The following is a 24,850-nucleotide window of genomic DNA, read 5'->3' as shown; positions in this document are numbered from 1 at the left end:
GTGTATTTTTAAAGATTTTTTCACTCTAAGACCAGTACCAATATAATCTTATATATATATACATATGTGTATATATATACACACAACCACACATATACATATCTACATATACAAGAGAGGTTCTAAAATATTTTTCAAGTTCTCATAAATTTCTATAATCCAATGTCAGTTCTCACCTTGCCCGAAAAGACTGAAAATATAAAATAAAAGCAAAAATGTTTTTTTCAATGTAACAGTGAAAATTATGCACCAGAATTCATATATCCAAAACAGAATGTTTTTCCCAGTATAAACTGGTTTATGTGGTTGCTTCTCTCTTCTTCTTTCTAAACAGCTTCTATCAGAACCTACTTAAACAGAACTAAAATCTTGCTTTTGAAAGCATAAAATTTATCTCATTAGACTGGACTCATTAGTTTGGACTTCTTTTACACTACAGGCAGTTATTCTGAGGTTCCATATTAATTTCCCCAGTGGTTGGGTAATTGGTTAAAATTATTTCTCCTTAAAATATAAGCATAAACCCACCATTTTCTTCTTCTAATTAAAATGTGAGCAATTTACTTTTTCCTAATTTATTCTCTCTGAAAAAAAAAAAGTTAACATCTGATAAAACATTAATTTACCTCATTGTTGTATTCCTCCCAGACTTTTTAATCAAAAAGTGACTTGCTCTGTAACAAGTCAGCAGATGGAGGAAAATAAATCCTTAGAGAAATTTTTTCAAGATAGTCTGGGGCAAGAAAATCTCAAGAGGAAGCATGTACTTGCAGATTTATACGTGCAAATTCTGTGTTTATTAACTTACACTCACTGCAAAGGGTCCTCAGTGTTTTAACAGGATGAGAGTGAAAACTTTAGGCAGTGTAATGAAATGTCCAGCTATGTTATGGCTGCCTAAGATGATACCAACAGGTTGCAACAGTGCATGTTTTAATTAATGAATTTATCTATCACCTCTTCTACATAAAAACATTGTTTTCTTGACATTCTTTACTAAATATCAGACCGGAATTTTTTAAGCTTTTTTTTTTTACAAACAAAGGCTAGCATTTAATACACTTTCTGTGCTGTAAGAGTGTAAACCAAGGCAGTTTCTGTGGACTACAAAGTATGCTTCAATCTAATTTCCTGTGGAAATTTTGGTATGCCATGTAGTCACATTAATTATAATGAAATGAAGTGTTTTGCTCTGACCTCCAGCATATATTCAAATGTGAGATGGCATATTTTACTGAAATTTGGCCATTATGTGCTACTTCTTGTAATAAACAGAAAATCAGCTTTATGTTGAAGCCAAAAGGATTTTTTCATTAGTCTCCAAAAGGCATCTGTTTCAATTGCTTTTTTCCCAGTCTCTGGAAATAATTATTCTAATTGGGATTCATTGTGAAGGGAAAATAAAAACTCTTTTGCATAAGAATTAGAATTTAAATCTTTGGATAATATTAATTTGCAGAGGATAAACAGAGGTTGAATGTTAGTGAGGAAAATGTCCCAAGCACTTCACAATGATGAGGTGAAAGACTCTACTTGAACCGTGGTTAAGAATCTGTTTGACAACAGGTTAAACAAACAGCTGTCAAAGCTGGTCTAGCTAAACAACAACCTGTAACAGAAAATAGAAATCAGTTTATTTCTGTCCCTATGCATCTAGAATTTTCACTATCAGACGAATAAATTTCTACTTGCACTTGACATTAAGGAGATTCAAGTAATTTAGGAGATTCTGGGAAGGAGGTCTTTACAATTTCTGTGAAAATTTTAAGAGCATTTTTATTGAAATGTGTCAGTAATCAGGTAAAATTTGTTTTCTTTTGGAGCCTTTCAAACCTGAAGTAGCATAATAAGTATATCTTCTTGGGGAGAAAAAAAAAAGACCTCCTTCTGGGAAGGAGGTCTTTACAATGTCTGTGACCCATGACGATCCAGTAAAGCACTAAATCTTTTGCTTCACTTTAAACACAGTGACTCCAATTGATTCCCATGCTAGATATACACCAAAGTGTTTTGCTGTATTGACACTTAGTTCCATAAGAGATAATTAAATATTTAGATAAGGGTTCTCAAGTATATAGCAACTGAGAAAATATATTTACCTTTAGCAAAATTAGCATACCTAAATATGTAGATGTATAAGCACTGCAGTGTTGTTCACAATACAGTGCAATATCGTGCAGAAACACCTGAGCTCATTCTTTTACAGAAGCTCAGTTCAGGTTTGTTGACAGACAAACAGGAAACCTGTGGAGGAAGACTGGCATGTCATGTGTAATATCCAGACATTTTCTAGGATCTAAATTGCACTGCTGAATTTAGAAACGTTCCTATGCTCTAGCAACTGTTTGGCAATAAACAACTCTCCTGTGGTTTTACTTATCACTTGAACAGCTAATTCAGAGAAGTGTAAAGAAATGAGAAACGGGAGACGTTTAAGCAAGCATGTGTTTCCTTTAGTATTAATATGTTAATAGTTAAGTCATGGAGACGCCCTAATGGAAAAGCTATGTAAGGTACATCAAAATATGCTTGGTATACTTACCAACATCTCTGATTAGTAAAAGTATATGACAGAGCCAAAGATAATTACTAACCAGCAATTTATGACATGAGCTGTTACCACTAAGCAATCACATGCTGAACTTGATAAAAATCTGATCCTGGGACAGAACTGGGTTATTTTATTATTATTATTCAGAGGAAACAGACTTTCCAAAGAGGCTTGAGGAACATATGATATTCTTCAAAGGAGAAGAATAATTTTTTAAAAAAAAAAGTTTCTTATAAAAAATTTAGAATTAAAGTTATCAAGAAGCCTACTTTCCTGGGCTTTTCATTTTTTTTTCCTTTTTATTTCCCCAAGAAGAAATACTTATTATGCTACTCCAGGTTTGAAAGGTTCCAAAAGGAAACAAACTTTACCTATTCTTCGTGATTATTGATGTATGCCAATAAAAATACTCTTAAAATCTAGACTGCACTTTAAATCAATAAAATTTTAACAGACTTCTTACATAATCAGCTTTTTAATTAAACAGCCATGAAAAAAAGCTTTTTGGCTTATTTTTTGACTGTGTCAACCTAATTTCACTTAAGCAGCACAAATCAAGGTATGATTAGCTTTTCAAAGCATAATTATTCCCACTAAAATAAATCTTGTTGCTGAGTACAGCAGCCTTTGACATCAATAATGATAACAGAAGAGGCAAATTCCATTGAGACAGCTCTAGCTCTGCTGTCATTGAGATATTAGAGGAAAAAAAAAACCCAAAGTGTACAGCTCAATGCTTAGTATGTATTTCAAGGTCACTCATTCAAATCCAAATGAGAAAAAGTTACTATTTTTGAAAGCTGATATATCATATAGAGTAAGTCTTAATGTAGTGACTAGTACCAAGTGTTCCATTGGGAACATGTATCATGTCAGCTAGCAATTTGATTAGCAGTAAAGGAAAAACATCACAAGAATAAATGGAAGCGGAGAATACACTAGTGTTTTTATGCATCCTACTCAGGGAAACTATATCATAAATTCTAAGAATTTGGAAAAATCAGCTATAAATATGTTAACAGTAAAGTTATTGAAACTACTTATATGAATTTTAAGTTGAAACCAAAGCATCAATCATCTCTACTAACTTCAGTGGAAGCTGTGAGAGCGCTTACTAGGACAGGGATTTGCCTCACAAGTTTAATACAGACAAACATCCAGTGGAGAAAAAGAAACCATTAACACTTCCCCACTCCCCAAAAGATCCTACATTTAATACAGAGAGAACCAATCCCTGATTCATTAAGATGAACTTAAACTGGTGGGTTGGAGGTGGGAAGCTGGTGGGGACTAAAAAAAAATCCAACAACAAATCCAGAAATAGAGAGCTGTTAAAAGAACTGGGAAATGAGAAAGGTAGCCAAAGAAAGAAAAGGTTTGTAAAAGTATTCAGGGAATATTCAACAGAAAAGAAGCACTGAAAGCTTGAATTTAATAGAGGACAATACAAGAAATTTTGAGATCACCATTATAAGCTATTTATTCATTCAGAAGACATGGCTGAATTTATCAAGCAGAAAACACTGAACTAGTAATAAATTCTTATGTAAAGAAAATTATAATTGAGAAAACACTACAAATAGACTTTTAAAGACAACTTGCCTGAAAACCGAGGAGTTTTTCACTAGGCTTAATATGCCTCTGAAATTCACATTCCACTGGTTGTATTACTTTGATGCCATCTTCATAAAAAACATAAAACATGTTCCCAATTCCCAGACCTTAGGGACAAAAACACATTGAAATGTATAAAATTAAATAAGGACAAAAAAGAAAATCCTTGTCTTGAACTAAAATCCTAATCACAGCTTGGTATGAGATCAGTTTGTTAATGTATATAATGGTAATACAGCTAAACCTATAGGATCTTTTGTTGTAAAACTGAAACAAAACTGTTACATTTTTTAGAATTTTACATAGTTTTTTTTTTCCATTGGCAAGACAGTGTGTTTATGACTACAGATCTAGAAATACAGTTTGACAGCTGCAGCAATAAAAGCGATCTTGTGAAATCATCTACACTGAAATCAAATTAATATAAATTCTCTATATATACTTTTTAAAATTATTTTTTCTTAAGGATGGAGACTTAACATAATTTCTGTATAACATTGAAAGAGAAGACCTGAGTCTTTGTTATAAACCCCTACTTGATATTTCCATCAGAAAAGGAAATATTCTCTATTTTATTTTATTAGAAAGATAGAGTTGGGCAGATATTGATTCCAATTTTGAAGGGCCATAGGTGTTTACAGAACTATTCAATCCTTCTTCCACAATGTTGCTGAAATACAGATTATGCTAAGTTTTGTGGAGAAGGTGGGAGCCAGATCTGTAGCATGAAGTCTCACAATAGCTGTAATTATGGTCATGACCACAGAAAAGGACAGTCTCACTAGTTTTCTGTGTGCCAACTAAGACAACAGCTGCTGATTTGCTATGTGGATGCTATAATGGATGATCAGCTCATATTCATACAATTCTTTGAAGAAAATCACAGTACTCATAAAATCATATATATCAGCTATAACCATTCTGACAACTAAACTGTTGGCTACAATGGTAAAAGTTTGCATCCATCCTAAGCACAGAACCTAAGCTTTCACTTGACGTAACAATATTTGGTATAGGAACATGGAGGAGTCAAACCCATGAAAAAGAAACTCGAATCTGAAATTCTGCTTATCCTAAATTCTGAGGGAAAACCAATGTTAATAGAGAGAGAACAGGTCTTAAGACAAAATAAAATAACAAGAAAATCAAGAGAGGGTAGGGGGAATGAATGTTTGTGTATGTGCATTGTGTATATATGCATTTATGTACACGTTTCCAATCCCCATTAGGAATCACATAGCTAACACAGTTCTTTAAAGGTTGTAGTATGTAGAAGGTTGTCAGGCTATGCCCAGAACAAACATGTTCTTTGAGAAATCTTGTGGAATCATTTCCCATTTCTGGCCAAGTTTTCCCAGAAAGAGAGGCATCTCCAGGCAGGGTTTTCCTTGCTTTATATTGAATCTATCTATTAATAGGCTAGCAAAAACTGGGAGAGAAATTTGTCTATGCTGCATTAGGTGTAATATAGAAGCAGGCTTAGATTCATGGAAAACTCCCCAGTCATGTCTATTCAGAGCACAGGGTGTACTCAGGGCAATATGCCCACTCTGGCCAGTGGGCACTTGTGTGCCTTGTATGCAGATAAACCACACAGCCTGTATAAGACAGCATATCCAGGTCTCTCTTTAGAGAATGCCTGACATGGTATCATGTAAGAACAGCTGAAATTTGCAGATAAGCCTGACTGATGTTAGGCTGCCTGTATCAATGAACACAGTGTAGAGATCTGTAGCTGAGCAACTGGCATATTGTGCCTTGGGGATGAATATGTGAACATGGCTGGGGATAAAACAGGGTTTTCCCTTCTCCATCCTCTCACTGGCTGAAGTGTATTATAGTTATTAGCAGGATAAGCAATACCAGAATGTGAGGAAGTAGCTCAGATGACAGCCCCAGGTGACCCAGACATTTGGTAATCAGGTTCCTAAAACCTCCACCTCAGGTGCCAATACTCCAAAGTAATCTTTCCAATGTACAGATATTATTTATTACTAATAAACAGCCCAAAGTTTTAAGGCTTTATTTCTAAAGTCTGGATAACAATGTTAACCAAACTGTTCTACAAAAACAGTGAAGGACATACAGTATGAAATGTCCTTCTTCCATTTCAATACCAAGCTAAGGAAGTCAGTTCATATAACAAACCTTTACCTCTGGATCCAAGTAGCCAGTTCCCCTTTCCAACTTATTATGACCCAAAACTCTTCATTTGAGTGAGTGGCTACAGATACCTGTACAAATATCTAATCTGCATAAATATCTAATCCCCTCAGCAAGCCACTTTTTCAGAACTACAGGAGCTATTCCTTTGATGACTTAATTTTGCAACCCTCCTCCCACTAAATACAATCCTGCACATTTTTAATGCAGTGCCAGAAGCGACTGATAAATAGATTTGCTTTATTTAGACTAAATTGATACTTAAAACTGGCTAACATATTTTTTTTTTATGGTGGTGGTTGGGATTCTTTTGCACATATATGAATAGATTTGTATTTAGTTATATATTACATTATTACTGTAATACACATGTACCTTCAAAATCCTTTCAGATTTTCTGATGCAAGTGGTTGTGATAAAGATTTTGTGAACTTGATACAGAAATATCTCTAGGCATTAAGGCCCATGTATGGTTTCATGATCTTGATTGTCCTACTAATCACCCATCCCTCCCTATCTGTTAATACGTTCGTAACAGATAGTGGCAGAGTATGGATGGCCCAGAAAAGTTGGTGGTGATGTTTATTGGCATCTTCAGAGTACTGGTCTCTTGTAAAGTATTTCCAGTGTGGTAATTAGTAACAGTATTTATTGAAAACACAATGATTGGCCTGCATTTCTGCACAGAGAGATTGAGAATATCTGCTCTGGGAGACACAAGATCTGGTACTATACATTGCTTTTTGATTAGTTTCACATTAGTTGTGGAGGATTTTGAATGTCTTTACCATAAGCACTCTGGTAAGCTATTATTTTTAACTGGTATTTTTTGTCACAGAAGTTAAATTTTCCTAGGTGTATTCTAATGACCAAAAGCAACAAATTGACTTTAAAAGACAATAAATTAAAAAATCAAGGGGACACTAATAATGTTTTCATTTTTTCACTTTTTGTTTTCACTTTTCACTTGTTGCATATCAGTTTAATCATTAACAGTGTAATTGTATGAAACTTTAATCTCTTGTAATCTGCAAGGCCAATAGCGCAGGAGGATCACAGCTGAGCTCCACTACAATCACACAATATTACTTGTACAGGCTGAGCAACTGGTAAAACAGGAATAAAAAAATAAAACTAGATCATATTTTTAAATACACTGGGAGTGCCAGAGGCTACTACATACAGGCAAATGAAATGCCAGTTTTTTAAATCTTTAGATTAATTAAAACCACATTTTTTAAAAGTATACAGAAATACCATTTCTAGCATGAATTGACAGCAAAGCCTGATTCACTTGTTATCTTGTATTATCAATCTTCCAATGGAAATAATTGAAATAATTTCTTACTACTGAAATATTTTAATTCCTAAATTGCAACATTAGATGAAGAACAGGCTGCTTAGAGCAACAGAATGGGAACTCATGACAACTCTTAGATTATGGTATTTTTCTGGAATATGAGGTTAATTTTTGAGATCATGTAATACATATGAAAATTAATACTGATCTTTTGCTTTTAAAAATATTTCCATGATTTTTATGTTAACAACACCTGATTGTGTCTTTATTTAGGTTTATGCTTCAGTTCATCCCAAACATCCATTCCCTGCCCCAACATTTATTTACAAACCTTTCCTGAGTATAAGAATAAAATGCTTAGTTTAATTACACAACAACAGCTACGTCAATTTTAAACTGTTTAAGATTATAATTTTGTCAAATAAGAGAGATTCATACAAGAAAATCAATCTCAACAGCATATAGGCTGATTGGTTTGAAGTTTTACCATGACAACAATCAAAGGTCTACATTTTAAATCTGAGTTTCTTGTTGTGTATCTTCAAACAATTGTCTGATATTATGAACAGCTCATTTCCTTCTCTCTCCCAAAAAGGAAAAGTACTTTACAAAACTATGAGCATTTATAGGATTCATTTCCACTTTAAATTTTTTCACTCAAATTCCTTAGTGTTGCAAGGGGGTAGGTAATTACTGTAACTGTAGAGTACAAACAAACATAGATACACACACACAAGAAACAACAGATGAGCATTTCATCACACTACAGAAAATATGAACAAAAGTATTCTCCATTAGTACCTTGCTCTCGCCATAATATGTTTGCAACTGCAGCATGTAAGAGAAAGAAAGAACAGAAAATACAAATGAACAAAGGAAAACACGAAATTATATATCAATTCTGAAATAATTATAATGCTTTAACCTCTGATTCACTAAAATACTCCTACAGGTAAACCATTTGAGACAGTAAATGAACAATAGATCTCTGTGTCATGTGACCAAATTGTGATTAGCCACAGTAGTCACTGGGGACAGGGTAAACCCCATCACTCCCACTAAACCCCTCCAAGCTAACTCCATTACACCATTAACCATTATCACCAGTGTGGTTTATAATCCATTACAAAAAAGCATGTGCACTTTTCATGCACGTAAATTATACATATTAATGACAGGTGATGCAATTTTCATGATTTCCTTTAAACCCTGGACTTTGAAGAGAATAATTTCAGAACATAGTTATGAGAGAGATATGCAAAATTAAAATATACACAAGATATTTTTCTGTATGGCTGTAGCTCAACCATGCTACCAAAATTGTCATGCTGTATAATGTTCACCATTCTCTTTGGAAGACCAAGAATGGAATTATAAGATGGCATGGTAAACAACTAAATTTTTACATTGATTTTTCCCCCAAAAACATAAATTTTATTTGGCCATCTTGTTTACAATTGGATTTTAGACCTTTGAGACCAATGAAATTATATTATCCTAATATTGCTCTTTCTGTCTGGGGAGAAAGAAAAAAGAAAACAAATATAGTCTCGCAAATTTTTAGTATTTAGAACTCAGCATGAAACAGAATCAAATTTTTAAAACACCATCACTGAAAACCAACATGCATTTCAAAGTATTGCACTTAAGAAATTTTAAAAAATCCCAAAAAAATAAAGGAATACAACACGGCAAACATATATGTCACACACGCACATAATGAAATTGGGAGGTTCATTGAAGGCTTGGAAAAAGCAATGAAAGACATATTAATAAAAATTATGTTGGCACACAGAAGTTCCTAATCTGCTGACAGCTGAAGGTTGAGAATGAAAACAGGAACTATCACTCTGGAAAAGGCCTGGATACTTAGATTTTCCCACATCATTTGTACTTCAACAGACAGGAGAGGAAAAAACAGCCCTGGGATATGATGCAGGCCTTTGGGTCTGGTAGTGCAGCCAGTTTTGGATTCACCCTTCTGTTGGTGCATCTAGCCTGAACTTCATGCTTTTGTCTTTGAGGGTATCCAAAAGATTTCTAAGGACTTGCTAAAAACATCTCCTACATCCACCCTGCCAGTCATCACACTGCAGAAGGTTGTCAGGCTGACCAGGACTTTTTCCCTCTGTAAATCCATGATGATTGCTCCTAAACACCTTCTAGTTCTGGAAATGGTTTCCAGGGTGAAATGCTCCATCTCTGTTCCAAAAATCAACGAGAGGCTGATGCACCTATTGTGTCTTGGATTCTCCCTCCTGCCCTTGAAAAGCGGCACTGGCTTTCTTACAGTCTACAGGAACCTCCTTGACACCATGATCCTTCACAGGTTGTCAAGAGTCACCTCACAATGCCATGGGCCAGTTTTTCCAGTTGGGTTCATCCTATCCAGGCCCTTTCACCTGTGAAAGTTCACTTCATTTAAATGGTCTCAATCAGGTTCTATACACCACGAAAAAATAAAGCTTCCTCGCCAAAGGATGACTTCATTCCCAAACCTTCCCACTGCTGTCACATTCCTAGGAACAGTTTTGCCAGGAAAGATAGATGTGAAAAAAAACCTTCAGTACAACTTGTCCCCTTTCAGATCCTTTGCCACCAGGTCCCCATCCCCCTCAGCAGGCCCACATTCCCCCTTAACCTTCTTTTTCATTATTATGTCTCTGTAGAAGCCCATCTTTTGTTATTCACCAGACTCAGCTGCAAATGAGTTCTGAACTTTAAAATTTATCCCTACGTGCCTAGACAGTATCTCCAGACGCAGATCACAATTCTGTATTTGCCTATATTATCTTACACAGTCTTTCTTATTAAATAAAGCAAATTCATTTCCCCAGGGAAACCTGGAAGATTTCCTTTAAAATTACTTTTCTCTTCACATTGTGAGGAAATAACCATGTAATACATGACACTTGAGGTCCCATAAATTCAGCCATAATGTTATACAGTTTATCAGTGTTTTTCTAAGGGTGACATAGGAAAGAAAATAAAAAGTAATTACAATTACACAAGTGTGGGGAGCTGTACAGGATCAAATAAAATTATTTAATATGCTAAGTACAGAACACACTATTTTGTGTTAGCGCAAAATGATATGTATGATTCTGAGCTTTGCTCAAGAAAAAGGGCAGGATAATAAAAGTGCTTTAAAAGCCTCACATATTAATTTTAAAATTAGCAAATTAGCTAGAAGAAACTTGAGATATAATTTAAGAATGCAATATAATATTATAAACCACAGCCACAATCTCACCTAACAGATCAAGAAACCTCTTTTTTTTTTTTTTAATCAGACCTACAACTTCTTTTCAGGAAATATGTCAAGTCTCGAGATAAAGAGGTCAGTGCTGGAACAAGTACAGCATGTATAGATATAAAGAATGCTAAGGAACATATTCTTTGCCTTCCTTTTTGGTTAAGCCAAAATTAACATTTTCCAGACACACTTTATTCTAAATTCTCAACCATTTGTAAAGTCCACTATGTAAGCATACAGAATTAGGGATAGATCTCAGCAACATGTTCTGGCTTCTAAACAGAGCACTATCTTCTCTTTTGCCATGATTCAACAGAGTTATTAAATAGTATTAGGAGATGTACTGGGAGCCTTGCAGAAGACATTGTATTCCAAAAGTTTGTGACCTTGAGCAGGCTATGTCTTCTACATGGGGCCTTGTGACAGGGAAGTCTGCATGTCACATGGGTACCTGCTGCAAGAGTAGGTGCTGGAATGCCCATAAAAACCTGTGCTGCCCGCTCATGGGTCTTATGACAAATTGCAACCTGCCAGAAGATATATGGCTTTCTTTCTTACACCAGATAAAACCACCACAGCACGGGAGGGAGCAGGAACCTCTCCATGGACAGGATCTGTGCAGCTTGCTGTGGGAAAATCCACCCACAAATAATCCCATGCTGCATAAATAAATCTGTGATGCCCAGCATGTGAAGGGTTGCAAGATTTATTCACTACCTAGATTCCTCTTTTTATTATATCTTATTAAAGCAGCTATTTTATTACATCATTTGTTGTTGGGCCTTTTATACTGTCAACAAAAAGAAGTCTGCATTGTTCTGCCTTCTTCCTTGTTCCCCAGCAATGCAAGACATGGGAGAATCCAAGTTTTCTTGAGAGGTTTTCCTTCTTTTTCTTTTTCAGCACACTTACAGCTCCATAAAAATGTCTCCTTTGAGTCATTTTTGAATGGTACTTTCACAACTATCCTATGGTTTTCTGTACAGCCCCAGCCTTTGATTAGGAGCAGCTAATATAACATCGGAATGCCTGTTCTTCATCTTTGTTACACATTGTGTTGGTTGAATGGTAATAGGTTGCACATATTTCACAAAACTCTGTCCTTAGTAATTCATGAAATTCTGCAGCAGACTAACAACAGTGTAAATTCTTATCCACTTTGGATGGAAACAACAACTGCAAATATCCATGGTATTTCTGGTACTAAATGAATGAGGGCATTGCAATATCACTTTGCACGTAAATTCTGTATCCTTCTCTTTCTTCTTGCATTGGTAATAGATTTCATTGCATTTACTTTTCTGTCTCAATAGACAATTTCAAAGATTTCAACTGTCAACTAGTGTTATTCCTCCCTATTCTTCTTTTCTTGAAACATTCAATGCATTTTGGAAATAAAGTGTGTGTGTGTGTGTGTGCGCGTGTAGCCAAAATTTACATTGAGTTTCAAGACTAAATGGAACTCTTCTGCTTCCTTTTGGCATTATTAACTGTTCAAATTTTCAGTAATCAGCATGCAATACTACATATCCAGACATACTCAAACAAAATGGATATCAATTAAAAAACAGGAAGCCACTGTCCCTTTCAATGCCTTCAGTTCCATGATGGCAAGAGGTCACAAGTAGATGCAATAAAAAATAGGACAATGAGGAAAATGCAATAAAGTCATATGAAAAAATGTGTAGTTCAACATAATTTTTCAGAATTGTGCTATCATAATCTGCTGTACTTTCTATTGCGTTAAAAGAGTAATTTCAAGATTAAAGGGATGTTGTCTCCTTACTTTGCTCATAGCCACCACCATTGTCAACTGTTTTGATTAATCCTAAACACAGGATAAAGACAGTGTATATGTTACTTACTCTCTTTTCTCACATCTCTGATGTATAAAAACCTGCCCTTATGTTACAGGCTAAATCTATAACATAATTAGTATATTTTTGCTGAACTACATAATTTTTAAATTATTATTTTTATATTAGAAATAATTGCGTTAAAAGTGAATATGAGGTTGACATGAATTACATTTTTGCTGAGATTCCACAATCACATACCTACTTTTAATTTCATTCTTTTTCTATAAGAAATTCAGATTGGTTTTTTTAATATACAAATGCAAATTTATAAAATCTAATTTATTTGTGAAGCCAACACTTTTTGAAAAGTTATCTATTGCTTGCTTCAAGTATTTTAAAAATAATTGTCATTACAAATTCTAGTCTGTTCTCATGTGATATGCACTTCAATTTCATTTTAGGTTAATACAATAACCAAAGATCTGGTTTATATATATTAGACTATTATTTATCAGTTAAAAGTCAACAGTTGACACTTTAATTTTGTTCAAATATGAACATGTTACCTTATTTTTCTGTTTTGTATAACTCTTTATAATGAATCATGCATAAGTCCTTTCCCATAGCCCATTAACTCAATCCAGTGTACACTAGCAGGAAGAAAAAATGGTTCATGAGCTGAATTAGTTGGAAGTTTGAAATAAAGTCTTTGCCCACAATGTTGTCAACAAGTATAAACTTGTTTAGCTCTGCCATAAAATAAAATGCCAGCATAAATTATCTCTGAGAAAATTAGGTAAAGAGGTACCATTCAGTATCAGATGTGACAGGAAGATTCTATTAAAATTGCATAAAGCCTTTCAGATAGAATTTAGGCCATAAATCACAGTCAAAAGGCTTTTAGTCTTATTCCCAGTTCTAGACAGTGGAGATGCTGTGTTCCTTATGATGGTCATAAACCTGTCAAGCCAATAGCATTCAGATCACATAATCTTTTTAGGCGATAAGACTATGACATTACCTAAAAAAGGCACAGTTAGAAATAGAACTACTCAATGGCATGGAAAAGCTATATTGTTTTTTTTTAATTTAGTCCTAAGATACAGAGCATGAGAGATACAAAAAGAGAACTTTTGTTCTGCTTTTTGTGACTAAGTGAAAGAAACTGTAGGACAAATTACTTTGCCATAAATGATGATGCCATAGTGGGTGAATTCAGTAACCCAAGAGCCTGTGGTTGATAACTAAAATAAAAGCTACCAAATATTAAACGTTCATCAAGTACTTTCAAATTGGTCTTGGAAATGTCCTAATAGTTTTACTTATAACTCTCTATCATGACAGCTGCCTCCCCAAGGTGCATACATGTCACAAAAAAAATTAGGGACACACCTAAGTCATATTAATCAATCACAAACTGAACTGCACTTTGTAACACAATTTTTAGAAATAGTTAGGAAAAGTTAAAATATTAAAAAAAAATCAAACCACAAACCCACTGAACTATTTCACTTCAAAGGGAACGGCGTGAGTTTTTATGATCTGTGGCTCTAGTACAGTAGAATTCATCTAAATTGAAACAGAAAGGAAACTAAAGTACATACAAAGTACCTGTCAAAGGTATCCAGAAAAAACCAAAAAAACATGGATTTTTAAAGTTACTTTACTTCAAAATATTTTACTAGTAGCTAAAAAAAAAAATTAAGTACTTGAAAATTACCCCTGAAAATATTCACTTGTCTCTGGCGATGACGTTTTTTTATTCTCCTGTTTTCTACACTACCAGATCTTCTTCTTTAGGTAAAAACACCCAACTATATTCAATGTAATATCATATTCCATATGCGTATCAAATTACAGTGATATATTCTACTCTATTATTTATATTAAATATTCCATTATTAGCTTAAGTCTTCCTAGCTGTCTTTTTTTCTAAGTTAACAAAATAGTTTATTTGGTATATTTAGCTATGTATTATATTCCATAGTCATTTAATGTTACTTTCATTAAAAATTTAAAATTTGGACCAATTCCATTGGTCCTACTACAATTTCAATGGAATCTCACAAAATAAATAAATTCCACAGATGGAAGTTGCAATTTCTTCCTCCTCCCTTCGAAATTATTATTCTACCATGTATCAACAAAAATGCAATAACATGTTTCCTGTTCCACCTTTCTCATAAATATGTTGTCAAGATACACTGCCAAATTATCTTTAATTATTCTATATTTAAATTCTTCAGCTTCCAGATAGTTTTTCAATAACAGCAAGATGACGACTTTAGTTTGCCATATGGCTTCTAGGAGTTGGGCTGATCCAATCTGTGTTTGTGATTATAATATGAAGTCATCAACAGAGAACTACAGTGGAGCTGTCCATTTGTGTGTTCATGCTTTAAATGACGCTAAGTCCAGTAGTATGGAGGAGAAAGTTATCTGTTAATAAAAGATTTGAGAGTCTCTTAAAATGTACCTGCACGTATTACAAGCTAGAAAACGAAAAGCCATCTTTTATCAGTTGCTACACAGACGCTGGGCGCTAGAATATAGAACCTGTTTACAAAAAGAGAGAAATTGGAGTCCTAAAGAAAATAAGGAGTCTTAGTTATGATGAAATCCAATTTTTCTGCTAGCAGAAAAGGTTCCAGCCATCTGACATTTCTTTATACATTGCAGCAGCAAAAACCCTGGAAAACATCACACATTGCTGCTAAAGGTAGAAGAAAAGTATTGTCACATCAGAGCTATTCAAGTTTTAAATCGTACTGCAATGAACACGTTTGGGTTTTTTAATGTTCTGTTGACAACATTCTTCTAAAAATATTTTTGTCCTGCATTTGTACAGGAGCAGGATAATAACTGAAACCAGAGCCTGATTGAATACCTTCTACCCTACAAAGGACAAAAAAGGAGGGTAAATGATGTGTAGTCAAGACAAATATTTAAAAAAAATTAGGTCCAAAAGCAGTGCATAAAACACTTGCTAAAAGTTTCAGCTGGTCTGGTGCTATTAGTTTTGAATACATTTCAGAACACATCATAAATTTTAAGAGTGCCATAGAGTACCACTATATCTGCTCCTAGTAGTTGCCTTACTTCCTGAAACTTAGTAACTCAAGTAGCTGTAGGCTAGTTAGACTGGGTTATATGACCCAGACAAAAGAACAGACAACACTTGCATATAATTAAATTCAGTGAGAAATCAAAAAACGAGAATAAAGTTATAAGTCAGCTAATATGTTCTAACAGAGACCAGGTCTTCACAGACAAACCTGATAATTTTTTAAATGTAAATAGGAGTTTGGTAATGTAAAAATTCATATAGTTGAGACCCATAATTTTGCTAAACATCTGATTTGTTAAGACAGAATATTCTGATTAAATGAGTTATTTAATAATGGTAAAATATATGTTAATAGAATTAAAAACTGCCAAAATAATTAATCTGAAAATGTAGTTAAATCATTAGTAAAAAGTGAAGGAGAAGGTTCTGGAGCATGTCCAGAGCAACAGATAGTGAATCATGTCTTAATCACTTTCATCAATGACCTGTAAAATACAAAATCATTTCCTAATAAATCTGTGAATTACCTGTAATGACAAACAACAGCTTTAACAAACTGTTTGAATGACTTTGTCAAGTTCATCTGTAAAATAAATTAATTTTTTTTATCCAAATTGAAATGTAGATGTCTTGGAAAACAAAGAACAGACTATGCCTAACTGAGACAGGTGAGAAGGAACAGGATTTGGAAAGTGAGGTCAATAGCGTATAGGAGATAAACATATAAACAAACTTCCACTGCTGGTGTTAGTTGAAAATAGTGACAAAGGATTGATGTGGAAGAAAAAATTACCAAATATATATTTTGCTTTCCAGAACATTAAAAATAAAAAATAATACATTTTCTCATGCAAAGAGCAGTATTCCTTAAAAAAAAAACAACAAACTGTACTAAAACAATTAGAATTCTCAACACAAGAGGACTGAGTACTATGGTAACTGTCTTATTATATATTGTGTGTGTGAGAATTTGCAATCAATATTAATATATTCATAGGACAAGAATTCTTAAGAGGTCAATTTATTGGAGGGGAAAAAAAGAGAGACACTCAAAGGAGGCAACTGAAGGAAAAACTGACTTCAAAATGGAAACTAAGCATTATTCTGTATTAGTGAAATTGATAAATAAATAAAGCAAAATACCAAGAGAAGTGAGGGATATTTTGACTCTCTGCATGTCTGACTCAGGTGTATACATGTCTGTAAGGACACACTTCAGGCAAACAAAGCATTAGCTCTGTATTCAGGCAGAACAGAATGCAATTTAATGTCTTGTGAAATGTAGAAGATAGAATAGAGTCAGATAAAATGGTTCCATCATGCTTAAATCTATGAATCCATGCAATACCAGTTCCGAAAAATAAAAATATGTTGGAATGAAAATAAAACCAGATTTTGAACTGCTATTTGTATTTACGAATGTGATTTCACCAAAGAGTCCTTCCAACACAGCTGAGCCATCTCAGGTATTATTAGAGGATCATGACAGTAGGGGAGACTCTTGTGTCTTCAATGAGATTTAGACCAGGTCCTTAATCCCCAGAATGTTTTTACCAGTCACCACAGGGGTTATTCAGCTATCAACCAGACCAGCTATCTCATTCTCAATGGCTGTAACTGTAGGCTTGAGGGAAAATGGAATTCACAGCAAAAAGAGAATTTGCAGTCTCTAGAGAATCAAAACAGCACAGTTCTCACATTCAGAAGTATTTTAGATGTTACTGCTATTATCAATATCAGAGGAATTAAACAGGATCTGATAATAGAGGGCAGTAGAAATTTATCACCAGCACTTGTAAGAGACATTTATATAGGTAATATAAACAAAGACTTTCCATTATAGCTTCACAAATCTAGCAACAAGGATCCATGTATTGAGACACAGTTGTTAAATAAATAAATGAAATTTCAGCTACAGAATGAGTTAATTGGTAAAAGGCATGCCTAAAGTATTTAAAAATAATTTCATTTCTCTCACCTAAGACAATGTTGAAATGAAAGCATGTTTTCAGAAGTCTTATTTTTAGTGCACATTGAAAAAGGCTGATGTGCTAAGAGGAGCCCAAACTATCCTTGAGACTATCATCCACTATTCAAAATTTTACCTATGTGAGACAGAGCAATGCTTCCCTGTTCAGTGCTGGCATTTACTGAACAGATCTGGATGACAAAGCATTTTCAGAGTATTTTCCATTCACTTCCATCTAGATTACCATCCTGATGATGAACCATTATCATCGAAGTATATTGACTTTTCTTGATAAGTGGACTTAAATTTCTGAAACTGGAAACTTCAAAATAAACAAGTTCCTAGCACCCTTAATTCATACTTCACATTGTGTAAATTTATTTATTTTTTCTACTAGGATCACATTTCCCACAATTCAGTATAGCTTATCTTTGCCTTCATTTCTCTTCTCTTTATAAAACAGACATATGCATTACATGCATCTGTAACAATCCTATGAATAATGAAAACCTAGCAATCTGATAGCACTTTTAGACAGACAAGTGAGGTAAAGATTTGCTTATTATTTAACAACCTACTTTTCCATAATGACACTGATTTTTATTTAGTCCAAGGTAGCAGAAAATATAGTATTATCTCTTAGGAGCTGTTTAAATTACCAATTTACAGACAAATCAACTAGCCACGCCCTTTCTGTCACAGATACTATTTTTTTCTCAAAGCACTGAACTGAGTTTTTAATAAATTTGGGATGCATTGAAAGCAATGTTCCACACAAAAATAATAAAAATTAAGGTTTTTGTGTGAAGTAACATTAAACCCCCAAAGTTTTCCCATGCACCCAACCAATGGGTCAGATAAGTACAAAAGTGAACATTTACTTTGACTGTTAGACTTCCTAGAAAATAAAATATATGCACTGGTAATGGAATAATGTTCTGCATTTCTTATGTGGCTTTTGAAATTACTGTCACACTCAAGGCAGTGCAATTGCACTTTGTATTTTAGAACTCAACTGTAAAGTTCTCACTAAACTCTCAATAGAAAATCAATTCAATGTTCAGAAATGCCTTTATTTTGCTTTGATTTTTATCTTATGTCACATCACAAAGAAGAAAAGCCCAGACTAACCGACAAGCTAGTGAGAATCTGATCTTATTTTATTCAAAACAGTATCCTAAGATTTCCAAAAGGGAGCCCTCTAATAAGGAACCCCAAAAAAGTTTAAAAAGTGTGTCTGTTTTATTCTCTTAAAGGAGGATAAAAGCAAAATAATTTATAAAAATGTCATAAATGACAGAAATAGTTTATATCAGATCATACAGAATGACATTTACATTCACCAGAGACTATCTTTAGAATGTAACGTGATCTAATCAATAGGCTTGAAATAGAAGTAGCTGTAGTATTGTGCTTAATATGAGTGGGTGGGGTAAGAAAAAGCCCACAATCTTATCCAAGTAGTTTTACCTATGTGATTTTTTTCCTTAATAATCTCTAATTCAATGTATGAAGAAGAGTTTTGGAGGAAATATAAAAACAAGCAGAAAAGAGTTAATAATGAGGCCCTTCCACTTCTGATAGCAGCTTTCCAATGCTAGCAACTCCTCCCTGCAAAGAAATTTTTTTAAAAAAACAGCAGCAGCTTAAACTGCATCTATAAAAATGTGTACCTGTTGTAATTTGGTCATGTAGCTGTGACAATGATTTTGAGAGTCAGTGCTTTTTTATTAGTACGTACCTTATTCTTCTTGCATATACCAAAATGAGATTCTGAACAAATTGGAGTTTTACATGTAAATATCTGCTACACCTAAATTTGAATGATATAATTATACATATTTGGATTTTTTGAGTATTTATACATGGATCAATTCTTGGGAAACCATTTTCAAACACCAAGGAACATAATAGTAAAATGCTTCCCTTCAACATACAACACAGAACTTGTAGAGTAAATAATTTCTATAGGAAGGAAAATGACTATATCTTTTGGATGAATTGTCTTAGAAATAGTTTGTTTTATATCCTGTCTTCCTTCATTTACATCTTTCATGACACCAATGGTCATTCTCACAACTTACTGCTAGTAGATATTAAAGCATTTGTTACAAGCTATGTTCACTGTATGGCATGTTATTTTACAAATCCTGCTAAGGTAGCAGATCTAAAATCACTACATCATATTACAAGTCCTGAAAAAAGTGTTCTGCATTGTTGTGGATATCCATACATATTCACAACAGATCTGAAGAACTGGACGGACTTAACTAAACTTAAACTGACTAACTTAACTAAAACACTTGCAAACTGGCTACTTTGCTACAAGTAATTTGTTGTTAAGGCCAAACAAGATATATATAACAACCTAACATATATATAACCAACTAGAGTTCATCAGGGTTGTGAAATTTGGCAACTTTCACAATATTTTTCACACAATGCAATAGGCAAATGGAAGTGGCCAAGCAACTTCACATTACCAGAAACTCTGCATGATCAAACAACTTATTTATCCTCAGGTGTCTTCCCAAAAATATCTGAGCAGTAATTTTCATGACACTTAAAAAAATCCATGTTAAGGCATTTGAAAAATTACAGTTATAATTAGTCTTACTTAAAGCAGCTAAGTAAAGATATCAACATTTAGATTATAAAATTTTCCTACATGGAAGATTTCCTCTGAAATATTTGATGCATAGCAAACCTATATGTAACTGAACTCAATGTCCTGTGGCTTGTAAGTGTCAGGCAGACTTGCAGTACTACTAATTCTGCCACTGGTATCCTGCTGAGTACTTGACACTGCTGAATATGCTTTTAAATGAACAGGAATGTCTTAAGTTAATGCAAACACAGTCACTAGTAAGATAACTATCATTTTACTGGATGTATTTCTAATAAGTATGTAGTATTCATTAAAATAAGAGATTCAAAAGAAAAAAACCAAACAGACAAAACCAACCAATCAAACCAAACAAAAAATGGGTGAAATTCAGGAATGGATTTTTCTAAGCAAAGTGAGGTAAGAGGAAAAAAATACTGTTAGACAAATAATAGGAAAACAGGGTTTATAAATCCCTCTACCATTTAACAGAGGATAAAGAATACTGCTTGTTAGTAGTGATATTGATTTCTTTGGCACATTCAACTCCCAAAATAGAAGTGAATGTGTTCATTATTCCTCCACATTCCAGGCACAAGGCAGCATGGGCAGGCTGGAACTGCTCTGGACATGCTGGGCACTTCAGCAGGTGAGATCAACCATATGATTATTGTCACATCATGAGGCTGATTTTGACTCTTGGTGTGTGTCAAGAACAGACAGGAAGGAAAGGTCTTCCTCCCACACCCCATCAACTACTGGAAAACACACTAATAGTTGCCATATACAGACATCCCTTTTCTTTTTCCCTTCACATTCCCTTTGTATGCAACACATCTCTCACAAGGAAACTACCAAAAATTTACCAGCAACGTAAAAAATATCTTGCTTCGCACAATGGATCAGAGATTTCATTTTACTTCTAAATGTACTGCAAATTGTGCACTCTGTCTTCAGTGACTCTTGGATACCATTAATTGAACTTCATTTTTTTTATAGCAGCTATCTACACAAACTCATTTTAATTTATTTAACGTTTCATAGTTTTAATATTAATTAAATGTTCGAGTGTGGGCAACATGTATTTTTATACTTCTCTCAATACTTACGAGTCTTTCGAGCAGAATCTTCCACAAAGAGAGAAGAAATATCCTCATCCACCCCTGCTTCATTCTTTGCAATGCAAGTGTATGCTCCTGTATCTTCATAGCGCACATTGCTGATGTGAACCTCGCTACCATTTGCTGAAAGGAGAGGAAAAAATCAACATGCAGACACGCTAGTGCTTTCAGATTATAAATTCAGAAGGGTTTCTCTGCTTACACTAATTAAACCATTTTCATTCCTGAGTTCATAACTTGGAGGCATGCCAAATTAGTCCAAAGGTATTCAACTGGCTAGTGAATTACATGCACTATTTCATCTCACAGTTATTCAGAGTGCCTCAGTTGGTTTTGTACTTCAGAGACAAATATTGATCTGAGGTTTTATATATATTTAAATTACTATGATTTTTTTTTTAAGTCAGGCAAATATTAGGTTTTTATTATGTTGCATCTGTTTACTAGACACCACCATTTCCTTTACACAAAATAACCCAAGGAATATAACAGGCCAAACATTCAATATAAATAAAAAATTTTAATTTGTTGTACCTAACCAGAGGCACCTAGTTAGTTTTGGTTTTGTGCGACTGCAGTGCAAGAACAGAAAAACAGGTGCATTGAAATTTTTCACCTAGGAGCTTATGGAAATCTCAAGAATTTCATGTCAGATTGCATAGGAATGTCAACAAACAATCCAGGTTTCACAGGCAAAGGTCTTTTAAACAATCTCATGTGAACAATTGTGTGAAGAATGACTCATTGAATTTTAAGTATAGTATACTTGTTCAGCTGTAGGAACTATACAAAAACCAGCTGTGTAGGTATTCTAAAGTATGGACTAAAAGGGGCATTGTCTTATGGTGTAGTACCCTTCTAGCTTGAAGCAAGTGCACAGATGGTTTAACCCAGAAAAATCTCTGGGAAAATGTAATGAGATTTTCAAAATTTTATTTCAAATAATTCCATACTAGAAAAAGGAATTAAATGCATTTTGCTTACAGAAGAATCCTTTGAATTTATTTGTCATAAATATATGGAGCAGAGACAAAGGTGAAAAAAAATTCCTCAAATCCCTACAGGAGAAATTAAGAGCATGTTGCAATGGAAGAGAAGTTCATCACTTTCTACTCATAGTGGAAAGTGTTTCTGCAAGGCAATTGTTCACAAATATCCAAGACAGTTGTACATGAAAGAACAGGGGACTATGACACCTTCAGGGTTAATAACACTTCCGAGAAGCATTGCCATATCTGTCCCACTGCTTCTTACAATGCAGGTTGAGTGCTGTCCTGTCTTAACTACACATTCTGGTTTTGTTGATGAGTGAGAGAAAGTTTTGAAGGGAACACAGCAGGAGATTTTTTTTATCCTACAGCTATCAAAAATTACCAGAAAGACCGAAGCATGGAGATTTTATGCTGAACATGTCCACTGATTTTGCTGAGCCCTGAAGATTAATAGAAATGAACTGGCACTAAAGGTAAGACTTTCGTTTAGCTTCCACTGGCGTTTTTTTGGTTTGGTTTTTTTTTTCCCCCAGGTTTTTGGGGTTTGAGAGGTTTGGGTATTTTGGGAAGGGAGGGAGGGCTGGCGTGTGTGTATGCAATGTCTTTGCACTCCCACAGAGGTCTGCCGATACTCTTCAGTAAAGAGCACATCCATTTCAGGTATTTCTCCTCCAATCCTTTCTACTATCAGGTCCCCAAATCTCACAAGATTCTTATCAGTTTTGACTGGGACTATGTCTTGCACTTCCTGCTCCACTCAGATACTGCACAATATCAAACAGAGAAGAACATATTGGAATTTACTGGTAATCCTGCCAGTAAGTACAATCATAATTCTAACAAAGAGAAAGCAGAAAGATGTGTCTTGGGAGTAACTGGAAGAAATCGCATCTTTTGAAATGTTTTAGCTTAGACTTCAAGCCTTTGTTAAAACTATGGAAGATGGGCAGTTAGTATGGAAATGATGCATGGATAAAACATTAGCAAGATGTAGAAAACAATAAATGCATTCCTTTACCTTGAAGAGTTAGCTGTTTGGACAACTTTGGAGTGATATCAATTCCATTCTTCAGCCAACCCAGTTGTGGGTTGGGAATACCTTCAGCATGGCACCGAAGGCTAGCTGTCACACCTGGCTCCCTCGCCTGGCTCTCTGGATAGACTCGGATAACTGGTGGAACTGAATACAGAAAACAATTATAATTTAGTGGGGAACATTATTTTCATTTTAAGAAAAATAATGATAAGCAATTCAGAAGACCCCTGCAGCTATATATAACCACACACAGACATGGTATTCATCAGATATTCAGTGACATTCAATGCAGAATTCTGTCTCAGAAAATTTATGAAGCAGACAAAATATTCTGTGATAAAAACCTCTTTTCACTGTGGTATCAAATAAAAAAGCCTCAATTCTTCAATAGTTAGTGGTTGAGTATTAAGATTTTTATTTTTCCTTAGATTTCTTTATAAAATATGACTAATGTACAATTAGCGAGTCATGATATGTTGTAAAGAGATTTTAATTGCCCTGTTTCACAAATCTTAACATTTCATCTCCACCTTTCCCCTCTTTCCAAAACACCTAGTAACAATCCCTTCTACATGCATAAAACCTGTTCAGGTTTATAATTCTTTATACCTGTTCAGACAGGAGCTTCTATACCCATGATACCACCTTCCTTCTTTACATATGGACACTTCACTAGCTTATGTTCAACCTGATTTCCCTCTGAAGTCCTTTCCTGCCAAGAAGCTTTCCACTAGGTGGTCTTCAGGATATACTGGTGCACCAGGGTTGTTTTTCCCAGGGTGCAGGACTCTTGCACTTCTCTCTGAACTTCCTAAATTCTTGCTGGTTCATTTCTCCATCCTGTCAAACAAATAGCAGCATGACCCTGTAGTCTATCAGCCAATCCTCTCCATTTGGTGCCATCTACAAAACTGTTGAAGGTAGAACTCTGTCCCATTATTCAGATCATTAATTAAGATTTTAAGACATACATCTTTCTGAACAAAATGTCCACACAGCTGGATAACTGTGTTACATGATGAGTGAACAACCAGCTCACAGGTCAGGAACAGAGTTACAGTGAATGGGGTAACATCTGGCTGGGATCCAGTCATTAGTGGGGTTCCACAGGGCTTAATCCTCAGCCCAATTATCTTCAAAATCTTCATTAAAGACTTGAAGGAATACTAAGTAACTTTGCTGACAACACCAAATTGGGAGAAGCTGTTGACTCCCTCAAGGACAGAGAGGTCCTGCAGAGAGACCTCAACAAATTAGAGAGATGAGAAATCACCAACTGTACGAAGTTTAACAAGGGAAAATGCCAGATTCTGCACCTGGGGCGCTTACAACCAGGGGCAACCCTGGCTGGTTGTACAAACTGGGGAATGAGGTGCT

General features: G+C 34.5%; 1 protein-coding gene across 2 annotated transcripts in view; it reads right to left on the bottom strand.

The window, feature by feature from the left end:
* The window catches only part of FSTL5 (follistatin like 5), a 268,652-nt gene that overhangs the window by 36,846 nt on the left and 206,956 nt on the right, over positions 1 to 24,850 (bottom strand). The window contains exons 9-12 of one of the 2 annotated variants that reach the window (XM_030947751.1): positions 23,456 to 23,617; positions 21,434 to 21,568; positions 8,430 to 8,456; positions 4,154 to 4,272 (exon numbers count right to left, since the gene is read on the bottom strand). In XM_030947751.1, coding sequence (XP_030803611.1) covers positions 4,154 to 4,272; positions 8,430 to 8,456; positions 21,434 to 21,568; positions 23,456 to 23,617 — 443 coding nt within the window. The remainder of the gene's footprint in view (positions 1 to 4,153; positions 4,273 to 8,429; positions 8,457 to 21,433; positions 21,569 to 23,455; positions 23,618 to 24,850) is intronic. The other variant, XM_030947752.1, reaches the window with a different exon arrangement.

This window comes from Camarhynchus parvulus, chromosome 4 (assembly GCF_901933205.1).
Source record: "Camarhynchus parvulus chromosome 4, STF_HiC, whole genome shotgun sequence".
Classification (NCBI taxonomy): Eukaryota; Metazoa; Chordata; class Aves; order Passeriformes; family Thraupidae; genus Camarhynchus; species Camarhynchus parvulus.
The sequence above is the reverse complement of the archived record's forward strand: the minus strand, read 5'-3'. Positions and strand labels throughout refer to the sequence as shown.